At 38.7% G+C, this 23,095-nt stretch overlaps 5 protein-coding genes across 5 annotated transcripts; 3 read left to right on the plus strand and 2 right to left on the minus strand.

Annotated features, from left to right (window-relative positions):
• Positions 1–4,905: 4,905 nt before the first annotated feature.
• KVR01_012239 (uncharacterized protein) lies at positions 4,906–6,144 on the minus strand (the record flags this gene model as incomplete). Its single annotated transcript, XM_044786502.1, has 3 exons — positions 4,906–5,165; positions 5,268–5,379; positions 5,470–6,144. 3 exons carry the CDS (start codon positions 6,142–6,144, stop codon positions 4,906–4,908), a joined length of 1,047 nt encoding a protein of 348 aa, XP_044638817.1.
• Positions 6,145–10,475: 4,331 nt separating this feature from the next.
• On the minus strand, positions 10,476–12,176 carry KVR01_012295 (uncharacterized protein; the record flags this gene model as incomplete). Its single annotated transcript, XM_044793633.1, has 1 exon — positions 10,476–12,176. One exon carries the CDS (start codon positions 12,174–12,176, stop codon positions 10,476–10,478), a length of 1,701 nt encoding a protein of 566 aa, XP_044638873.1.
• Positions 12,177–16,136: 3,960 nt separating this feature from the next.
• Positions 16,137–19,114, plus strand: KVR01_012289 (uncharacterized protein; the record flags this gene model as incomplete). Its single annotated transcript, XM_044782900.1, has 5 exons — positions 16,137–16,256; positions 16,332–16,697; positions 16,754–16,990; positions 17,081–17,839; positions 17,903–19,114. 5 exons carry the CDS (start codon positions 16,137–16,139, stop codon positions 19,112–19,114), a joined length of 2,694 nt encoding a protein of 897 aa, XP_044638867.1.
• Positions 19,115–20,002: 888 nt separating this feature from the next.
• KVR01_012299 (uncharacterized protein) lies at positions 20,003–20,551 on the plus strand (the record flags this gene model as incomplete). Its single annotated transcript, XM_044791961.1, has 2 exons — positions 20,003–20,093; positions 20,169–20,551. 2 exons carry the CDS (start codon positions 20,003–20,005, stop codon positions 20,549–20,551), a joined length of 474 nt encoding a protein of 157 aa, XP_044638877.1.
• Positions 20,552–20,961: 410 nt separating this feature from the next.
• Positions 20,962–22,563, plus strand: KVR01_012131 (uncharacterized protein). The gene is made up of 4 exons (XM_044782187.1): positions 20,962–21,551; positions 21,623–21,754; positions 21,831–22,303; positions 22,366–22,563. The coding sequence occupies exons 1-4, from the start codon at positions 21,216–21,218 to the stop codon at positions 22,478–22,480; spliced, it is 1,056 nt and encodes a 351-aa protein (XP_044638709.1). The 5' UTR covers positions 20,962–21,215; the 3' UTR covers positions 22,481–22,563.
• The last annotated feature ends 532 nt before the right edge of the window (positions 22,564–23,095 follow it).

Below are 23,095 nucleotides of genomic sequence, written 5' to 3' on the forward strand. Positions count from 1 at the left end.
ATATATTTTTATTAATAATAATAATAAAAGTATTTTATTAAAATAATATAATAATATTTATTATATATAATATAAGTAATTTAATTAAATAAAAATATTTATTATAAGTTTATAATTAAAATTATAATTATTTATTAAATTAAATTTAAAATATTTTAATATAAATATATATATTTAATATTAATAATAAAATAAAATTATTTTTAATATAATTATATTTATTATATATTTTATATTTATAAAAGATATTAAAATATTTAATAAAAGAATATTTAATATTAATATAAATATTAAAATATTTAATATATTAATTATTAATTTAATAAAAGAAATTATAAATATTTTTATTTTTATATAATAAAAGTTTTTTTATATTATTATTATTTTATTATATTATTTTATTTATTATATTTAAAATAATTATTAATTTAATTATATTTTAAATATAAAATAAAAGTATTAATATATTAATTATATAAAATATTATAATATTAATAAAATTAATATAAATAATAATTTTAAAAATATATTATATTATTTAATTTAAAATAAATATTTATTTTATTAATATATAATATATTTAATATAAGTAAAATATTATTATAATATAAAGTAAAGTAATTATATTTAATAATAAAATAAATTATAATATTAATATTAAAAGAATATTTTAAAATATTTTATATAAATATTATTCTTTTAATATAAATATTAAAACTAAAATATTTTTATTATAAATTATTATTATAATAAAAAATTAATTAAATAAAGGAATATTTAATTTATTAAATATAAAATATAAATTTAATTAAAGTTATTATTAAATTTAATATTATATTAAATATTTTATATTTAATTTTTAAAGTTAATAAAAATATTATATAATTTATATTTATAAAGTTTTTATTTTTATTTTTATATTATAAAATATATTAATTAAAAATATTATTATTTATTAAAAAGATATTATATAAATTAATATCTTTTATTATATATAAAATATATTTTTAATAAAAATTATTTTATAAAATATACTTTATAAATTTTATAACTTTTATAATTATTATAATTATTATAATTATTAAACTTAATATTTTAATTATTATAAAGTTTTTATTAAAAATTATAAAAGTTATTTTTATTATAAAATTTACTAATATTAATTATAAAATTATTATTATTATATTTTTAATTTATAAAATATTAATTTTTTTATTAAATTTAATTTTATTTATAATAAATATATAATTTATAAATTATTATAATTAATAAGTTTATAATAAATATATAAATTAAATATAAAGCTTTAATTAATATTAAAATTTATAAAATATTATAATAAATTTTATATATTTTAATTATATATAAAATATTATTTTTAATAGTTTAATTATTATAATAATTAAAAGTTTAATAATATATATTTAATTTATTAATTAATAATTATAATATTTTAATTTTTAATTTATTAAAATTCTTTTAATATAAATTAATAAAATTAATATATTTTAATTAATAAAATAGTTTTAATAAATAATATTATTATTAAAATATAATTTTATTTTAAAGTAAATTATTTAAAATAAATTAATTTATTTAATATTCTATAAATAAAATATTTTAATAATACTTTTAATATAAATAAAACTATATAAAACTATATTAATTAAATATTTAAGTTTTTATATATATTAAAATAAAACTTTATTATTAAATATATTATAAATTTAATTAAAGTATATTTTTCTATTATAATAATATTTATTAATATTAATTATTATATTTAATTTAAATAGTTTATTAAAATATTCTATTAATAGTAAAGTATAGTATATTATTAAATTTTATATTTTGGTATTTTAAAATAATTATTTTTAAAAGTTTAAAATTAAAATTAAAAATAATAAAAATAAAATAAAATTTATTAAATAAATTCTTTTTAAAACTTATATTTTTTATTAAACTTATAATATAATTTATTTTTATATTTATTTTTCTTTTTTATTCTTTTTTATTCTTTTTTATTCTTTTATATTTATTATTATTTAATTTTAAATTATTATTTAAGTTATTATTTTTATATTATAATAATTTTTATATTTATTATATATTTTACTTTTATTTTTTTAATTTTTATTTTTACTTTTATTTTTATTTTTATTTCTTTTACTTTTATTTTTAAATTTTTAATAATAATAATTTATTTTAAATTTAAAAATTATATTTTTAATTAAATTATAATAAAATATAATTTTTATTAATTTATAAATTTTAAAGTTTATTATAAAGTTATTTTACTATTTCCTTTATTTTTAAAATAAAAATAATATAAATAAATTTTAATAAATCTTTAATTTAATTTATATATCTTTATTATAAAAGTTATTTTTAATTTTAAAAGTTTTTATTAATAATATTAAATATCTTATTATTTTATTTTTTAAAGTTTTTATAAATTTTATATATTTTTAATATTAAAATATTTATATATTTATAAATATTAAGTAATATATATATTAAAATATATTATAATAATTCTTTTATTATTTAATAAGTTTAATTTTTAATATTTAAAATTAATAATATATATATAAATTATTTAAAATATATATTATTATAAATTTTATTAAATAATAATATTAAATAAATTAAAAATTTAATAAATTTTAAGGAGAAATTATATTAAATAATTATTAAAATAATAAAATAATAGTTATAAATAATAAATATATTAATAAAATTATATTATTTTAAAAATAAAAATAAATAATTTTAAAATATAAAAATTATTTATTATAATATTAATTTAAAAATATATATAAATATATTAAAAACTTATTAATTAAAATAAATAAAAAGTTTAATATTTAATAAAATTAATTTATAAAATTTAAAATATTATTAAAATATAAAAAAACTTAATAATAAAATAAATAAAAAGTTTAAAGTTTTAATAAAGTTTTTATTTATATAAAGTATAATAAATACTTATAAAAGTAATTTTAAATAATAATATTATATTTAATAATTTTAAAATATTATATAAGAGTTAATTTTTAAGTTATTTAACTTTAATTAATTAATTAATTAAAATAATTATATTAAATAAATTATATAAATTAAATAAAATTTAATAATTTTAATATAATTACTTTTAAACTATTTAATTATAAAGTAATAAACTATTTTATTAATTTAACTATTTATAATTACCTTTATAACTACTAATTAATATTAATTAAACTTATATATATAAAAATAAAAAGTAATATTAAAAGTAATTAATTATTAATAATTAACTATTAAAGGGTTATTTAAAGAGTTTATATGTAAATACCTTCCTATTAATTAAGCTTAATATAGAATTATTATAATTACTATAAATATAATATAATTAAAATTATAAAATTATTAAATATTAATAAATATTTTACTTTAAGTTTTATTTTATTTTATTTTATTTTTATTAATTATTTTAAAACTTTAAATATTTAAAATAAAATTATATTTTTAAATTAATTTATATATTTATAAAATATTAAAACTTTTAAATAATATAATATAAATAATAATTTATAAATAATAACTTTTAAATAATTTAATTAAATTACTTTTTAAAAATACTTTTTAATAATATAATTAAAAATAAAAACTTAATATTAAAAAGTTAAATAAAACTTTTAAATTTAAAAACTTAAATTTATATTTAATTAAATTAATTATTATAATAAAAGTAATAATTATTATTTATTAATTAATTAAATTATTTAATAAAAAAGTATAATAATTAATTTATTTAATTAATTATTTCTAATAATATATAAATATTATATTATTACTTAAATTATATATAAATATTTAAATTAATAAAATAATACTTTATATTACTTTAAATTAAGATCTATAATTTATAAGTACCTAAGCCGTTATAATAGTGACCCTATTCTATGCCCACTAACGCACGGTATGGTAGGTATAGGATGGTGAGGGCTGACTTTAGGATAACTTGTCTGTCCCCCAATGGAGGCTGCCTGAAGTTGGTCCATCGCCGAAGACTGCAACTCGTGACATCAAAGCACGAAATGTGGGAATCACTCAGCTCATAACGCGGCCATGCAAGCATGACATCAGGTTTGCTTAGGCAGTGGACAGGTACTCGTGGGCTGGGCGCCGAATAGGCTCCCAAATAAACTCGGCGTGGTTTGCCGATCCATTGCCTACTGGTGTTCATCAATGAGCAATTTCTAATTGGTTTTTATCAGTCATGCCTTTGCAGCATACTTCATATTCCTTCCATAACCACGACGCGGCTATGGGGCCTGGGTTTTCTCGTTGCGGCAAGGTAAACGGATCCTTCCCACCATTAATCTAACAGCGGCCTTTCTCCTCCAACCCGGAGCAAACGCGGCCGCCCCTGACACACCCCTTTCCATGTCGTCCCTTCCTGGTGTCCAAAGATGACAGCCCACGTCAGCACCGAATGCGCCTAGCTCTGCCTCTCGGCCGTCTGTTCCCTCGGCTTCACGTCAACATCGCATCGGAGGCCCCTCACATCTCGGGGCCGATCTCATCAGGATATGGTCCCCAAATGAGAGCAGAGACATTGTGCAGTGCTCGGCTGAGGTACCGAGGCCGCACTTGAATAAGGAGTTGGAGGGATCACTTGCAGGAGCGCTGGCGAGGGTGGATAAAGAACACCGTGACCAGCACACCTCGGTGTCCTAGTACAGTTCACAGTCATCAGTTCGACTTTGAAAGTGTTGATATGCCATTGTGAAAGTAGCGTGATCACCACCACTCCCGAGTTCCCATTCTTGGGCTACACCAGTCTATGGTACCATACTAATGCCTGTATTTCACCTGTCCACTGCCAGTCCACCCATAATTTCACAAGGCAACACGTCTTCACTGGCTGCGGAAATGCCGACAGTCATCGTTCTCATGCCAGCCGGGAGGCACGATCTTGACAGTGAATGGCGCATGTTGGAACGAGTTAGGCGCGTGGCCGTAGCGAACCTCACTACCAGCCTCGTAGTTTGTCGGCAGGAAGACCTCAAACTTGCGGAGGTTTTCTAGCTCGCGGGCCAGTGCGTATAGTGGTTCGAGGTCCTGCTTCTGCGGGATGGGTTGGCCGGTACGCTGGGGGTGTAGGCTCAGGCGGAGCTCTGTGGACGGGGAAAGATGCGGTCAGTATCTCCATTCTGATTGCTGTAGCCCGCTTGATACTGCCCGGCACATGAGCCTTTAATGGTTGCATGTAGGCTTACCCTGAATTCTAGGGAAAGATGCCTTGACTTTGTCGTGTACCTCTTGAGCGGGTGGACGACTGTCGGGTGTAGAGGATGCTCCAGGGACTGAGCCCATATTACCAGACGTGATCTGTGACATCCAATGTTAGAATGTCGGATGTTTATATATTCAACTGTAAAGGTAGATCGGAGCACCGCATGGGTCATTCAATCAACCTACGCTGACAAATTGGATCCGAGAATGTAGTCCCCGCGGCACCTCGCTCAGGAATATGTCCATGGCAACCATGCCGCTGAAGGAAAAGCGCATCTTGGTAAACAGGTCCTCGCTCGCTTCCTGATACATCCGCCTGCACACCAAAAAGGTGGTGAGGATGGCGCTGTTCCTAAGGTCGGGCTCGCCTCTTCTCCTGTAACACGCCGTGTACATGCTCGAGAACGAGTGGTCCCATTTCTGAGAGCAGTTGCGGAAGCAGGCGAAGTGGGCGCACCACGGGTCGTTGTTAGGCAGCTCGAAGTCACCACCGCTCAAGTCTTGGATGGCGCCGGCGATGTCACCCGGGTCATCGTGTGACTGCAGCTCCTCGATAACGCCGTTCTCATTGGCACCGTCAGCGTCAACGGTGGCACCCGCGACGTCCGTGGCATCTCCGGCATCGGTAGGTGGAGTAGGAAGCATAGACGCAGCCGGCGAGCCAGGGTCCCGGTTGAGCTCCTCAGGGCTGAGGACACATGGGAATCTCAGGAGGTACGACTTCTCATTAAATGCAAGGATATGCTGGGTAAGGCCATAGTCAAGCCACAGCTGTTTGTAGATGTGGTGGCGGATTTCGAGGGGCAGTGTCGTGAAGAGAGGCGATTGGTCCTGGGGATGAGCCACGGAAGGCGCTCGCATGGTCTGCTAAAGAGGACCAAAGGAGTTCTTGAACGGCATGGCGTTGGCTGCGTGGGTGCCGCAGTGTGAAGCCAGGAACGCGCGGACTTCAAGTGGAGAGTGCTAAAAGTCAGGTTTGGCGAAGCTCGCCAAGCTCTGAGGTATCGGCTAGCGGGTTGGGGCTGTCACGGTCTCAATGAATATGAGGCCATTCACTGCATATATCGATATCACCAATGGTAGTGACAAGCCGCATGTGCGCACTCGTGTAGTTGCGCCATTCAAGTTTAGGGTATAATCATAAAGGAAAGTCAGTATAGTATAGTAATTAAATAGGTTATATTCTAGTAAGGATATAGTCTTAGCAAGACCCTTATTCTTAATTTAACAGTAAATTTTACCTATAAATAGAATTTTCTACTTATATTAATCTATATTAAGCCTTAATATATACTCTTTATCTTACTATAAACTATAACTACTTTAAAAAAAGATTTATATATATTTTATTATTAAACTAATATTTTTATTAATTTATAAATTAATTTTATAAAGTTAATATAATATATTAACCTTTATTAATATAATCTTTATAGTTATAATATTTAATAATTAAATTTAATAAATATATTTTTAATAATTATTACTTTAATAATTAATATTTTTAGCTTTAATAATTAATATAAAGTTTAAATTCTATTATTTACTCCTATTATTATTAATATTAATAATAAGAATAATAAAATTAAACTAAAAGCTATAAATAAATTAATAAATACCTTTTATATAAAAGTAAAATATACTTTTATAATATATTTTAAATATTAAAGCTAACCTTTAAAAGCTTTCTTATTTAACTAAAAGAGTATATAACCCTTAATAATATAAAGTAATTAATAATAATATTATAATTAATAGTATTTCTTTAAATATATATATATAATAAGATATAATAAAATTATATTTATTAATTTCTTTTATATTAATTAATTATTAGTAAGATTATAAGGAATTACTTAAAGTATTTCTATATTTTATATAAGAAGGTTATATACTCTAAACTAATAAAATAATTTAATAAGTAATATAAACTTTAAAAATATATATTTTAATAAATATATTAATATAATTAATAATATATATATTATAGCCTATATTTCTATAAATAAGTAAGTTAGGTAAAGGGATTAAAAGGAAATAATATTATAAAATATTTTTATTATAATAAAAATAATAAATTATTTATATATATACTAACTAATAATAAAAACTTAATAAATAACTATATACTTCTTAATATAACTATAAAGAAGGACTTTAAAATCTCTTTAAATAAATTTTATCTAATAAATATAAGATTTAAGCTTTAAAAGAGTATTTTAATACTATTTATATTAATATAATACTATTTTAAAACTAAAAAAGGAGTAAAAGCTATATAATATAAAGAAATTATATAACCTTTACTATACTTACCTTTATATTATAATAAAATAAATATTTAAACTATTAAAAAAATAAAAATTATTTAAGTTTTATATTTAAATATAATATTAAAGTATAAATTAAATTTATCTATACTTATATAGTATTATAAAACTTTCTAATTAACTTTAAATAAATAAAGAAAAATAAAGTTTTAAAAGTATTAAAAAGCTTTTAATAAGTTATTCTATAAGTTTATTACTATAAAGTAAGATAAATAATCTATTAAATAAAACTTAAAATACTAAAAAAGTAATTATTATAAAATATAACTAAATTATTATAAAAATATTATAATAATATTAATTAAAAATAATAGTTTTTAATAAAAACTTTAATAATCTACTAATTAAATATTAAAGGGTTACTAGTTAGACACTTAAAGCTTGACCTTTAAATACCTTTTTATAAAAGATATTAAAATTTAATACTTTTTAACTAAAATAGAATATTTTAATACTAAAAGTTTTAAACCTATTAATTAAATCTTTTATTTATATATATTAACTTAAATTTTAATTTTATTAATTAATTAAAAAAATATAAAAGTTTTAATATTTAAGACTTAAATTTACTAAAAGGGCTAAATACTCTATTAATTATAGCTAAAAAACACTAAAATCTATTATATTTTAAATAATACTCTAATATATCTTAATATAAAAGATAAAATTTAATTATTAATAAATTATATAAAGTAGAAAATAAACTATAAAATATATATTTTAAAATCTTAATAGAATATAATTTATAAAAATTAAATAAAAATATTTAATATAACCCTTAAGGTAACTAAAAGCTTCTAACTATTATTATATTATTAAATATACCTATAGCCTACTAACCCTTCTAACTTAATTAACACTACTTACTTTCTTAACTACTACTAACTTCTTAAACTTAAATTACTATTAAGTTATTCTTAACTACTTTCTCTATATTATTCTATATTATAATAACTAAAGAGTTTATTATAAACTTAAATAAATAAATAATTACTACTCTATTATTATAAAAATTTAACTAACTATTCTTTACTCTATAATAAACTTATAAGTCTTTAAAGATAGTTATAATTATATTAATTTCTATAAGCTTATTTAATTAAATAGCTATAATTAATATACTATTATTTAAAGTATTACTAATAGTTTTTAAGCTTATTAAATAGTTAAAAAGAAATTAAAGTTTTAATAAAAATAATAATATACTATTAACCTTTAAAGTTTAATTTAAATTATTAAAATCCTTTAACTAAATATAATAATACTTATAAATTAACTTATTATTAAACTCCTTCTCCTTATTAACTATAATATAATTATTAAAAAAACTTCTCTTTATAATAAGGTATTAATTTCTTACTTAATATAACTTCTCTTTAAAAATATCTTTATAAACTACTCTATCTTTAAACTTTATACTTAAAAGCTAACTTATATTTAACTAATAATTAATTATTAATATAAAGTTTTCCTTAAGCTTTTAACTTTATTAATCTCTTTATTATATAATATATTAAAATATATTAAAATATTATAAATTATTTATATTACTTTTTTAATATTATATTTTATTTTAAATAGCTTAACTATTTATAACTAAAAGGTTACTCCTTTAATAAAATACTAATAAACTTTTCCTATATAAATCCCTATTATAATTAATTTATTAAATTTAAAAGTTTTTAAACTTATAATCCCTTAATAACTCTATAAATTACTTTATTTATAACTATATAAGTTTAAATAATATTTTTAAATTATTAAAATTAATATTATATATAAGCTTAAAATATATTATTATTTACCTATAAACCTTTTATAATTAATAATATAATTTTTACTTTTATAAACCTATTTTAATTAAAAGTATAATTAGTATTAATTTTAATTAATAATAAACTTAATTAATAAATTTAATAAAATTAAAAGAGTCTTTATTATTAAAAAATTTATATAAGTATATTTAATAAAAAATATTATCTTTAATATTATAAATAACTTAATTAATAGAGAATTTAAAAGCTATTATAATAGTTAAAAAGTATATACTTTTAATTAATAATAATATAATTAACTTACTTATAATTAAAGATAATAACTTATAGCTATAATAATAATAATATAAACTTTTTTTTACCTAACTAGATTACTTAATAAGGAAGGTAGTAATGACCTTAGCCCCTAATAAGTAACTTTTAAATTAATATTTAAAAAGGAATAGTTATATATATAAAGAGCTTAGTAAGAAGGTTACTTTATAGGGGCTTACACTACACTAACTTTCCTCTATAATTACACCCTTAGGTGGTGCATTTACTTCGCGGGGTTAGGGATGGAGATCAACTTGAGTGGTGCTGCACCAGCACAGTAACTAACACACTAGTGTTCCTCGTCGTTCCAACCTGGCTGTCTTAGACTCGACTCTTTTTACAGTGATTCAAGCCACTGGACTATTGTTAATCTACTTGAAGGTTTTATTCTTACTTTAATCGGTCACATAGAATGCCGAGCGAGACTTACGCTCTACATAAGGAGGCCCACGTACCTATACTAGGCTTAGATCTATTTCGTACCTTGAACTCGCTTAGGAGGTAGATATAGGCAAGGTACCTAGGTAGGTAGAGCAGGTAGGGTGGTCTGCCTGTCAAGGCCAGAAGTTGGCTCGCCTTACGCTCAAATAGCTCTAGTCACTCACAGTAGGACCTACTGAAACGAATACTTCTAATGACGAGCGCTTCATTCCTGAGAATTTGGCACTTGATTTCTTCAGAATCAACTTGCAGTTATATACTACCTTGCTTATACTTCTCTGCGATTGATATATTTACGTAGAAGTTAAGGGCCCGCGTCACTCATGCCACCTTATGACCATAGTTTCTGCTTCAGGTAGTCCATAGCCTCCTCGCGGTAGTCGTCGGCCTGCTGATACGCCAGGGCCGTGACGTTGGTGTCGAAGACAATGTTGGTGGGCCGGTCGAGCTCGTACGGGGGCCACTCGACGCCGGCGCCGTCGACGCCGTGGGCGTTGGGGTCGAGGCCCGTGATGAAGGCCACCCACATGCGCGACATGAGGTCTGCGAGGCGCGGGTAGGTCTCGGGCCGGCCCTCGAAGGGGTTCACGGCCACGGCGTTCTGGTAGCCCAGGCCGGCGGTGTTGTCGAAGACGAAGGCGACCTCCTGGAAGTGGGTCGCGCCGACGGCGGGCGACATGCCGTTGACCAGCACGTCGAAGCCGTACGAGTACGCGGTCAGGCCGGCGGCGGCCCAGCTCTCGGCCCACGCGCGTCGTGGCGCCACGTAGCCCCGGTCGCCCGTGAAGGCCGCCACGCGCTTCCACTGCGCGCCGTAGTAGGCCAGGTCGCCGGTGGGCCGGCCGTCGAGCGTCGCTGGGATGCCGACGGCCGGGTCGTCCGGGTACAGGGCCGACAGGGCGGCGACGGTGTCGTTGCCGGCGCCGCCCGAGCGCAGCAGCGCCTCCCACTGGGCCGTCGTGTTGATGCCCTTGGTGCCGAACGCGGCGCCCTCGTCGAAGTTGTTGCCGATGATGACGGGCACGTGGACGAACTTGCCGTCGCGGACCAGTTGCCAGCGCGGTGCCTGCAGGAAGTCGCCGTCGATGACGTTGGCGAAGGCCGGCGTTGAGGTAGCGTTGAGGATATCGCTCAGGTCCCAACTCGGCACCTGGCGCAGGCACTGCAGCGTGTCGGCGGCGGCCGTGCAGTTGGTCTTGTTGACGAGCGTGTTGTAGTAGTCCTGCGAGCTGATGCCCTGGGTGGGCACCTCGCCAAAGTCGGTCTCGTAGCCCGTGCCGCTCTGCATGATGGCGGCACGGAACAGCTTGTCGTCGCGGCCGCCGTAGGCCAGAATCTGTGCAGACACACTTCGGGCCCCGGCGCTCTCGCCCCAGATGGTGACCTGGTCCGGGTCGCCCCCGAAGGCGGCGGCGTTGTCCCGCAGCCACTCCATGGCCGCGCGCTGGTCTCTGTAGCCGAGGTTGCCGGCGCCGTCGGCCTGCACCTCGTCGCTCCAGAGGAACCCCCAGGCGTGCAGGCGGTAGTTGATGCTGGCGACGATCATGGGCGTGCCCATCTCCACCGACTGCTGGACAATGAAGGACGTGTTATAACGGGGGTCCGAGCCACCGCCCTGCGTCAGGCCGCCGCCGTGGATCCAAAGCGCAACTGGCAGCTTGGCGCCGACCTGGACGCCATGCGGCCGCACTACGTTGATGGTCAGGCAGTCCTCGGAGACGTGGTTGCCCAGGACCCACGTGTCACTGCCGTAGCCGAAGCACTGCGGCGAGTAGTCGGTCGCTTCACGGACGCCGGTCCACGTGGCGTTCAGGGGCTGCGGTGGGCGGAAGCGGAGGTCGCCAGTCGGCGGCTGGGCGTAGGGCATGCCAAGGAACAAGTCCTGGCCGTACGCCGCATTGTACGTGCCGCTGTAGGAGCCACCTTGGACAGTGACAGTCACGACGGGCGAGACTTGACTACTTGGCCGGGCCCAGACCGGGGTGGCGACCGAGGCCAGGGCGAAGAATATGAGCGTGCTGAACCGGGCCATGCTGGACTGCTGGAGGGACTCCGATCCAATGCAATTCCTCCAGGAGCGCCAGGACGGCTGTATATGTACATGGCCGTCGACCCCGCGACTCTTGCCCAGACGCCATCATGGCGCCGGGAAGCAGGCTCGGATGGGCACATGACTGCCAGAGAAGGCCCGTCTGTGGGGAACCCGGGGAAAGCTGGGTGAGGGTGCCTTGCAGTGGATGGTGTGGTGTGGGGAGATCATTATAATGGCTATATATCGACACTAGTCGACATGGGATCCCCGGACGAACCCCACACTCGACCGCATGGTTGGACCACCAGCCATGAAATGAGGGCTTGCCAACCGGCCCGTCCGTGGCTAGTTACTTGTGATTTGGTCCAGGTCCGATGTCAAGCCGGGATACCGGTACGACTCAGGATGCCAAGAACTTCACGAAATCCTCCGTCTATCAGAACATCTTAGCTACGGAGCCGCTGGAAACGATGGACAAGAGCTTGTTGGTCCAAATATTGTCGTCTGTGACCAGAACAGCTGCTTACTTGAAGCTTCTACATAGGCAACCTCGAAAATCTGGGTATCATGACCAGATCTCACGACAGTACCGCACAGAAGAGCCCTAGCATAAAGAGCATTCTCACACTCGAACACGGATTGCTTAGCTCTCGCTTCATCCACTCCGACCTTCCTCAACACAGGAGCAGTACATTGCGTTTCTCTCAGTTCGACGTGCGGGCTACAACTCTAATTTCAAAGGACGGAGAAGATTACAACATATTTGACCAATAGCCAGCTTCAGCAACTATATATTTATCACTCAACGTTTTATTAACATCCCTAAGTTAGACTTCGACTATCTCTAGACACTAACAACCTAGTTTAAGTTTAAAATATAAAGTATTAATTATAATATAAAATAAGCTATATATATAATAATATAAATTTATTTAGATTATATAGTAAATTTAATTAAATGAAAATTAAAAGCAACTTATCTCGTAGCTCTACACTTATACTTTAGTGTTAAGAACTAGTTATTTACTTATTGTATCTTACTGATCGGCTGTAGCTTTATAGGGTTTAAGTGGACCGGTGACTTACGGTTACAGGCTTTTCGAGATGTCTAAAGAGGATTTCGCGGCCTACTTAGTGTTTTTATTATTTGAGTCTAGGATAGGATGTTAATGTATAAACCTTGGAACCCTTTACCAGGCCTTCGCACACAGAGCGCTAGGTATATGTGATAGCAGTGAGGATGAACGATGAAAGAGTAGAGACTAAATATGGAGCCGCTAATGCACTTAAATATGGGTGTCTACTCTGGGAAGAAATACGTTAAATGTATACGCACATATGAGTGTTTCAAGTTAAGAGAGGCTGTCATTGTTTCATTACAAAACACCCGCCCTTTATTGTCAAGATATCTCCTCTCTTGCGTCTATACTGGATTGTTGCGCCGTTGGATAAGCGCATGCAAAGCTGCCACAGGATGAGGATAAGATATGCATACAGCGTAAAAAGGTCGAGTCTCTGCAAAAACCAAGAATCCGTCTTGTAAAGATTGAGGGCCAACATGGTGTGCTGTTCCGGCTAGAGGGGTCTTGCTTTTGGGGCTTGAATGGCCTCCCGTTCATGACCACTAGAGCAAACCGAAATAAATACCATTACACGATACTATGGAAAGGGCTACCGGCTACTATAAGTGATGCTATGAGACTCTGCTACAAATTGGAGTTTGGATATCTGTAAATAGACTCATCATGTATCATCCAGGATGACCATCAAGATTGGCTGCAGGAGGCATCTCGTATGGCAGACGTTTTCACCAAATCTGCATTTACTCTAGCCATCCACCTTTGTGAAGACGCATCACTGAGTTTCCTTCGGAAACACTACCTTAATACTGAACAACGGTCGGACGGACCTTGCCGCTTCGACAAAACCTTGGAATTCTGTTCACGGACAGCAGTATGGGTGACAAACGGAACATTTATCTATGGAAAGGTAAATCATTCATCAAAGTCTCCCAATTTCTGAGTATTTATTGGCGCTCAATCGAGGAAGTAAGCCATAACGGTCCCTAATTTCACTTCACGTCACCCTGAAGAAAGACAGGCTGCTAGCTAGCCTTGGCGGGTCTCGCAAATCGGTTTCCAGCGCAGGCAGGACATGACTATCTCGCTGGCCTGTGGTTGGGAGCACTCTCGGAGACCCTTGTTTGGGAAAGACGTCAATATGATTGATCCCATAATTAGACCAATTAATTATCGCGCACCGACATGGAGTTGGGCCGCGTTGGAAGGAGAAGTCAGCTTCCCACACATTCAATCGACGGCTATGTCACGCGGCTGCGATATGATTGGACAATATTGCAAGTATGATCCACCAGATACATTCGCTACAGTCCTAGATGGATAGATCGATGTTGGAGGCCCCATAGCCATGGCGACAGCGCTAACCACACACGCAGAGAACTCTTAGACGCCACAGACCTGCTCACCGACGTCATGTCAGAAGACACTCAGAATCCTCGATACTGGATGCCAATAATGAACCAGGATAAAAGTCTAAAAGCAGCAATAGGACATTCCGAAGTCCATTTGTTGGGTTTGCTGGCTACGCCTTACCCCGAGAACAAGAGTATCTCACGGAGTCATGCAGGCGCTTGTGCTGCAGAACGCAGATCGACCGGGTATGGGAAAGGATCATTCCCAGATGCTAGGTACTGAGTCTCTTGTTTTTTCGTCTTCAGCAGTCATATAACGGACTCATGGTCTAGAAGAACTATTCGAGTGATCGGAAGAACCTGCCAGTGTTGCTGTTGTTCCCCTCTTTTCTTGTCCTTTTCTAATATGAGGATATAAGTCTCGTCAGGAGACAAGCGGGGGGCAAGCTCCATACCTACTTCAAACCAAGAGCCAAGGTCATCACACTGTCTACTACGAGACTTCTCATGCATTTGATTCCATCTATTACCTTCCTACCCCCCTCCCCCTTTTTTTAAGCCGCTTTCTTGATCTTCTGACGTATTTCTCTCGTGATCTCTCTTATTCCCCTTTTTGACCCCCAACGTAGTTCACCACCTAGCCAATTGTATCATCAGATATCCCGCCTTGCATTTCAATTTGGCATTGAGGCTTAATGCTCGGCAATGCGTTCTTGAGGGTTGCTGGGTTTGCTCGGGAAATGTAGGCTAGCCAAGTCGTCGAAGAGGTCGTTTTTAGGTTAGAGCCTACTGATAGCCTTATAACCAAGGCAGTGCTAGGAGGGCACCATAAAGCCAAATCAGTTAGACCATCCCGGTCGCTTCCGCTGGACCGTCCCGGTCGCTTCCGCCTTATTTGAGTTTGGGTGGTTTCTTGTGCAAGCTGGATAATGCTCCCTGTTTAAGTCCCCCTATGTGAAGCACATCTCGACTGTGGAGCTCAGGGACCGAGAATCCACCAACATGCGCGAGTCAAGTACGCCATGGGCCTCGTTCGTCCGTGCTAAAATTCCTGCGCCCCTTTGGCCATGGTCTGGATCATTGAGTCAGCCACGACACGCCAACTTTAATTTATGGAGTTCGGCTTTTATGGGTTCACGAAACGAGACCATGTTGGAGGAATCTTTCCACAGAGCTGGTAGTCGTTAGCGGTTAATTGTGTCTAAATTTATCATGATCAGTTAGCCAAGTTTAAGCCAGGTCTGTTCTTAGTAGGTCCACTCTCATTTCCACGAATCTCTCTCCCTATGGCCCGACCGACCCGGCATGCCGTGCTGTCCATCACTCCACGGGTAGCCTGCATAGTTGCGAGTCTCCGACGATGTATGGCGATCTATCTTTATTGACAGGCTTGGCCTGTCCCTCTCCTCCCGCTTTTACGTGTATAAAACTTCTGGGTCCGGGCCATTTTTGTTTTAATTGCTCCGGAACCGTTTCTCGAGTGGTCACCACTCAACCAGGGGCACAAGTTACATTCGTTATTGGACTCGATGGCTGTCACAATCCTACTACACTCGCTTCTGTTGGCAGCCGCTGTGGTTAGGGGGGCTGAGACGCCAACCGCAGCTGCCGTTCCGGGCGGCTACATCTTTGAGCTTCACGATGGGCAGGTTCGCCAACCCAAGATGGTTCCACTGGTGATGTTTGACGTTCAAATACACTGCTGACCACAGCTCTCTTTTTAGGACGCCTCGGACTTTTACGCTGAAACGAACGTCCACGCTACCACCCGTCTAAACTTGACCTATTCTCTTTTCAAGGGGGTTTCGCTCCAGTTCCACGATGCCGACACGGCCGAGGGTAAAGTGACGAGTCTCGCACAACTTGCCTCTGTCAAAGCTGCGTATCCTATCACAGCTATAAGGGGGCCTGATCGGCAAAAACGACCATGGACGGCATGGACGGCCCAGCCATCCCGTGAATCGGTTTTTGTCAAAAGACAAGAGCAGGGCGAGGACAACTTCTCTACCCATGTCATGACACAGGTCGACAAGCTTAGGGCCAAGGGAATCACTGGCAAGGGGGTCAAGATCGGCGTCATCGATTCCGGTGTAAGTTCTGGTTGTAACCTCCAATCACCGGCTTGTGCTGACCTTGTGGCCCTCAGATTGACTACCTGCATCCCGCCCTGGGTGGTTGTTTTGGAGATGGCTGCCTTGTAGGGTATGGTACCGATCTGGTTGGCGATGACTTTGACGGGACATTCAAAACATTTCCTAAGCCCAAGTCCGACCCCATGGACTGCCAGGGACATGGGACCGGCGTTGCCGGCATTATTGCATCCCAGAACAACTCCCTTGGGTTCACTGGCGCGGCGCCGGACGTTACTCTAGGAGCTTACAAGGTAATTGACATCCAGCTAACACAGACACACCTTATTTTCCCTGACATCCACTAGAGTGAGAAAACTGTTGACAAGACTGTCTTTCTGTAGGTCTTTGGATGCGGCGACGGAGGCGTGACTACCGACGTCGTCATAGCTGCATTCAACCAGGCATACGAGGATGGCAGCAACATCATCACGGCGTCGATCTCAGGCCCAGCCGGTTGGATCAATGAGCCCTGGTCAGCTTCCGTGTCCAGGATCGTGGCTGCTGGCGTTCCTTGCACTCTCGGCGCTGGCAACTCCGGTCTGATGGGCATGTTCTTCGGTGGTGGTGCTGCAGGCGGCAAGGGAGTGACTTCGGTCGCCTCGGTCGATAATACTTTCATTCCCACCCCATACTTCCAGGACACCTACACCATCGACGGAGGCAGCCCGGTGGACTTTCATTACGTGGCCAGTGTTGATCGAACCGCTTGGGACAATGTCAGCCTTCCCCTGTGGAGCCCGAGCGTGAGCAAGTTTGGACCAGAGAACGGCTGCGACCCTTATTCCGCTGGCACTCCGGACCTGACCGGCAAGATTGTTCTGGTCCGCCGTGGAGAATGTAACTATTCCCAGAAAGCGGAGAATGCTGCGTCCGCGGGTGCGAAGTATCTGATGGTCTACAACCAAGTTGCTGGACCCATCAACATCCCTTCCATCGTACTCGATGGGGGAGGCCCGGCGATTGTTGGCGCCAGTCTTGCTACTGCGGAAGCAGGAGATAAGTGGATTGCAGCTCTGCAGGCAGGTTCTGAAGTTGTTGTCAGCATGACAAATCCCTCCAAAGCCACCCGCTTCCTGGACTTGACACCCAACACTGCAACGGTATGATGCAAATTCCAAGTCGTGTTTGAAATGCCTTCTGAACAGTTGTCTAACCTGAACTAGGGAGGATACCCATCGAATCTCACCTCCTGGGGTCCAAACTTTGACGGCTACTCGAAGCCTCAATTCGGCGCTCCGGGTGGCAGCATTGTGACCCTTCAACCTAGGTCACAAGGCTTGTTCGAGGTCAACTCAGGAACTAGTCTTTCGACGCCTCTGGTCGCCGCTATTTTCGCTCTAGTCGGTCAGGTTCGCGGAACGTTTGAACCTGCTGTCTTGGAGAGTTTTCTCTCCGCAACTGCAAAGCCTTCAAGGTTCAACATTGGGTTCGGAGCGCGGCCATACCTTGCTCCAGTACCCCAGCAGGGTGCCGGTCTTGTCCAAGCCTTTGATGCGGCATATGCTACTTCTCTCATCAGCGTTTCCAGTCTCTCCTTCAACGACACCGATAACATTGCGAAGCAGAGCTTTACAATCAGCAACCTCCACACAGAAGCCGTGACCTATGAACTTAGCAACATTGGTGCCGCCACCGCCTACACTTTCGCAGCCGGGCCAGACGCATCGCCCTTTCCAATGTCCTTCCCTAACGATATGGTTGCTGAATACGCGGAACTGGACCTCAGCGAATCCAAAGTAACTATTGCAGCGGGTGGCAATGCAACAATCGAAGTCACGGCTACGCCCCCCGCCCTCGATGTAGCTCGCCTCCCCGTCTGGTCTGGCTATATCGCGCTCAATGGGTCTGACGGGTCAAGCTTCACATTGCCCTACCAGGGTATCTCGGGAAGCCTCCACAACGTCACCGTCCTGGTCGACTCTAGCGACTCGGTATGGCTGACAACATCCGAAGCCGCCGACGCCGGAACCTTCGACCCTCTTCCGGGCAACCACACTTTCAACCTCCCGCCTCAGGGGACCGCCAATGGGACCAACACCAGCATAGCCGCGATCGCCGTCAACATGGCCTTTGGCTCTCCACTTGCCCGCTTCTGGGTTGTGCCCGTGACGCCGTCTATTGTCCAGAATGCGACCGCGGTTTCCGGCGATATCATGACGATCGGCCAGATTGCCCGCTCTCCGAGACCGTGGATATCCCGCGATGTTTCCGCTCCTGTCTGGGACGGCCAGCTTAACGATGGCACTTTCGCTCCCGAGGGCGAATACAAGGTTGTCGTCGAAGCACTCCACGTCTATGGTGACCAGAGCAAGATAGAAGAGTTTGACCGCGCGGAGAGCCCCGCGTTTAACATCGTTTACAACAAGGCATCCTGAGGACCATCCTTCTCATCCGATGTTAGTCCTTGTAGATTCATCAAAGACCACTGTAAATATGTATAGTACAACGATTATAAAGATTTCCACACACCGTGATTGCGAAAGATGCTCCAGGAAAATCTATGCATGCATTCAAATAATAAGTCTTTTCGTTCTTAATTCACATGCAACAAAGCTGCACTGACACGGCCCCTTCATACATGGGGCACTTGTGAACGCTCAAAGACCCAGAGGCAAAAAAGCATAATGCTGATAACAGTATACCTAGGTAGAGAGACGCAATTTGTAGAAATGTTAAATTTGGTTCAAAGATTATTATTATGTCTCGTCCGGCTGGGTGTCTGACGTACATCACCTCTGCTGTTCAAAGTTCAAATAAATGGTTTTCGATAATCTCTGCGCTCACCGGCCAGGGCGTAACGACCGCAATCAAGATTCCGAGGTCATCGCGCGGATCTCAAGTTGAGCTAAAGCGCCTTATTACGGTGGTCGGACAGTTTCACATGCCACATCCGGAAATGGTCTTAGCGTATGTGGCCATTGGATCAATGATGACGGCCCGGAGTGCTCGGGGGAATGTGAGCAAAGAGTGGTTCCGTTTGTAATCCCCATACATATAAAACTTATGTCCTCGGACGTATACGGAATAGAAGCGAAACCACATAAAACTTATGCGGTGCCAACGTACAGTAGTAAACGCTCAAGACCCAGCTTTTTTTTTCTCTTAAAAGAAAACCGTCTACTGGTGTCAAAGTTAGCAAAGAGAATCCTTTGAATGGATGCCTAGATGATCTCGGGGATTTCTCAGATCCTATAAATACTATCGCAGACAACCAAGCGATCTCGAAGAGTCTCATCCGGTTAAAATTTGTGACCAAGTCGATCATGTCTGAAGCATCTATCCCCATCTTAGCAACTGGCCGCACCGAAGCGGTCGGGAGCATGGTTGTTGCCCTCATGCAGCCGGAGTACGAGGGTAAGTACCCCCTTTCCCGTGGAGATCACCTATTCTGCTGTACCCGAGAGACAACGCTGAGACGAGCGGACGCAGTCATTCACATGACACTCGCTTCTTCGATCAAGGATGAGCTCCCCTTCCTCCTCAAGGGACAAGCACCACCAAACCCATCCACCACGCTCGGGACCGGGAACTGGTCCTCGCCGCCGCAAGCTCTTCTGATAGGGGGCGCCTACCAGGATAAGGATATCGAAGAGATTGTGAGGCTGGTGGAGGGTATCAATGGGGCACTGGAGATCCCATGGCTGCGGCTTGATGTCACGAAGACGGAGGGGCCGGGCCCTCCACCAAACCCAACCCCTGAGCAGGCAGCGGTGTACGGCAAGATCGTAGTGCAGAGGATGAAGGACGGCTTGAGCAATCTCAAGAAGGAGGGCAAACTTGGGCCAGGCAATGGTGGTATCCATCTTGTTTGAAATCTTCAGAGGTGAAGTGAACTCATCGTGTAGTTACCTATAGAGCACAATCCCCGCTCAATCAGTACCTAGGTGCAGTGAGTCACATTTTCGAAATTACAGAAATGAGAATACTTTCAGCGGAAGCACGAGTTGAGACCTATGGAGCGTTTGCAGACCTCAGGTTCTGAGATTGGCGATTCGGGCATGATGATGATGATAAGTAAGTGGCTCAGTTGACAGCAGTCCACGCATTAGACCCTGGAATTTGTCCCGGATTGGGTCGAATTAGTCATTGCCCAGGTGTTGGTGTCCCTCAGAAGCTGGTCAAAGATTCGTCATGATGAAGTCGAAGTCACGGCACGTTGTCTGGCGAAAAAAAAGTCCCACCAAAAGCAAGTCAAGGAGGATAAAAATTCTGAAGGACTGAACCGAATTCCACGCATCCATCACTGGCAATGCCTGGCTTCGGTACTTGGTAGAGACGTTTGCCACAAGGTGGGGAACCCGGTGCATTTGACAGCATCCCCGACCTCAGGCGGCGTCCGTTCGGGCGGACAGCCGCTGCTTGTAAATCAGGGTCCCACTTCGGTCCTCTGTTCGGCACCGAGCCCCCGAATATATACAATACCCAGGCAGCAAAGACCGCAGAACCTCACAACCCAGCAACAAATTGGCCAACAGCATGTCATCTCACAGGATCCTCATCACCGGCGGCTCAGGCTACCTGGGCGGAACACTGCTCGCCCGCTGGAAGGAGGCAGGCCTCCCAGCAGCATATGACAAGCTCTATGCGCTGGTGCGGACGGACACACAGGCCGAGGCCGTCAAGCAGTACGGTGCCGAGCCCCTGGCGTTTAACACTCTGGACGAGGCTGCTGTCCGGAAGGCGGTCGTGGACCTCGGTATCACCATCGTATACTACATGATCGATGCTCTGAGGAGCGAAGCGCCGATGAACTTCATCAAGGCGCTGGCTGAGGTCAAGCGGGCGACGGGCCAGGAGGTGCACTTCTTACACGTGAGTGGCGTACCTAGCCCCTGAGTCCGTGTTCCCCAGTGAGTGACATACTGACCAGATCGAACCGATAGACAACCGGGGCAAAGGTGTTCTCGTCTCACGCTGGCGCACCAACTAATGCACCGCTTCTGGATACAGATCCGGAGCTGTACTCCGTCCAGAAGACCCAGGCGGAGACAGCACCACTCGAAATAATGAAGCAGGTGAGTGTGAACCAGTCGGGTTCACAGTGCGACCGCCTCCTGTGAATTTCATCAATGATTGACAACCTATCCGTAGGCCATAATCGTCAATAATACTGTTACCGAGGGAGGCGAGATGCACGGAGTCCGCACCTACATCTTCGTACCGTGCATTGTCTACGGCAGGGGCGAGGGCTTCGGAAACATCATCTCGATCCAGACGGTGGCCATCGTCAAGGCAGCACGGGCGATGAAAAGGATGTACAAGGTCGACCAGGGACAGCCCACATGGCCCGTCTGCCACGTCCTCGACAACACCACCCTGTACATCGAGATCCTCCGCCAGATCCTCGACGGCAAGGATCCAGGACACGGCAAGAATGGGTACTTTCTCGCGTCCCCGGGCAGCGTGGCCTGGGACGACCTCTACACGGCCATGGCCGCGGCGCTGGCCAAGAGGAACATCATTGGGGACGACTCGGTCGTGCCGGCGAACCGCAGCATCTTAGAGCAGATGGGAGCGGCGCTTGAGTCCCCGCCTGAGCTTGTGCCGATGCATATTGGCGGTTTGTGAGTTTGGCCTCGGATATCAGTGATAATGACATGCACGGATCGGAAGCTAACGAAAACAGATGTACTTTCACTGCTGAGCGCGGCAGGAAGATTGGTTGGAAGCCGCAGTACCCGCCAGAGCATATCCTCGAGGATGCAGACAACGAGGTCCAGCTTATCTTGGACAACCTGTAGAGCTTGAAGTTGTCAATGGACCATAACTGGTCAGAACAGCTGCAACTCCATGGTTGTCTTCTTGGCCGGAATGTGTGCCTTGGCCAGTAGTAATACGTTCAATGTTCCAGCCAGAATTCGCTGCATGCAAAAGTGGAGATATTTCTAGCCTCAGACCTTGTATTGCCTCAGGTCTTGTATTGGCTTGTAACATGATGGATGAGATAGTACTTGATACATGCGATTGACTGGTTTCGCTTCCATCCCGCATACGTCCGAGGACATACATGGCGCCTCCATACGGTGATAGATACGGTAAAGAAAAGGGTTTTCTCTGTTCTACGTACCTAGGAGTCAGTCTCGGTGCCGGGTGCTTTCGAACCGAACACAGGACGGTTAACATACCTCGGTAAGCATCTACTATTTCAGAACGGCACACCATGGTGCGCATTCTTCTAGTCATCCTGCTTCAAATCCAGATGCCAGAAAAATGCAATTAATTTTCCTTTGGTGCCCAGGTGTCCGCCATGCGACCGTAGCTATCCTAGGGTAGTCAGGTCATTCTAACCATGGATATCTCGAGACAGGTCGGCCTAACAAGTGGAAGATGGGATAAGCCGGAATGTGGCTCCAATT

Source organism: Diaporthe batatas (assembly GCF_019321695.1).
Source record: "Diaporthe batatas strain CRI 302-4 chromosome Unknown Contig00018, whole genome shotgun sequence".
NCBI lineage: Eukaryota > Fungi > Ascomycota > Sordariomycetes > Diaporthales > Diaporthaceae > Diaporthe > Diaporthe batatas.

Coding starts and splice junctions, on each gene's coding strand:
- KVR01_012131 (XM_044782187.1), top strand. CDS start 21,216: ATGTCATCTCACAGGATCCTCATCACCGGCGGCTCAGGCTACCTGGGC. Junction 21,552..21,622: donor AGGAGGTGCACTTCTTACAC/GTGAGTGGCGTA, acceptor TCGAACCGATAG/ACAACCGGGGCAAAGGTGTT. Junction 22,304..22,365: donor CCGATGCATATTGGCGGTTT/GTGAGTTTGGCC, acceptor TAACGAAAACAG/ATGTACTTTCACTGCTGAGC.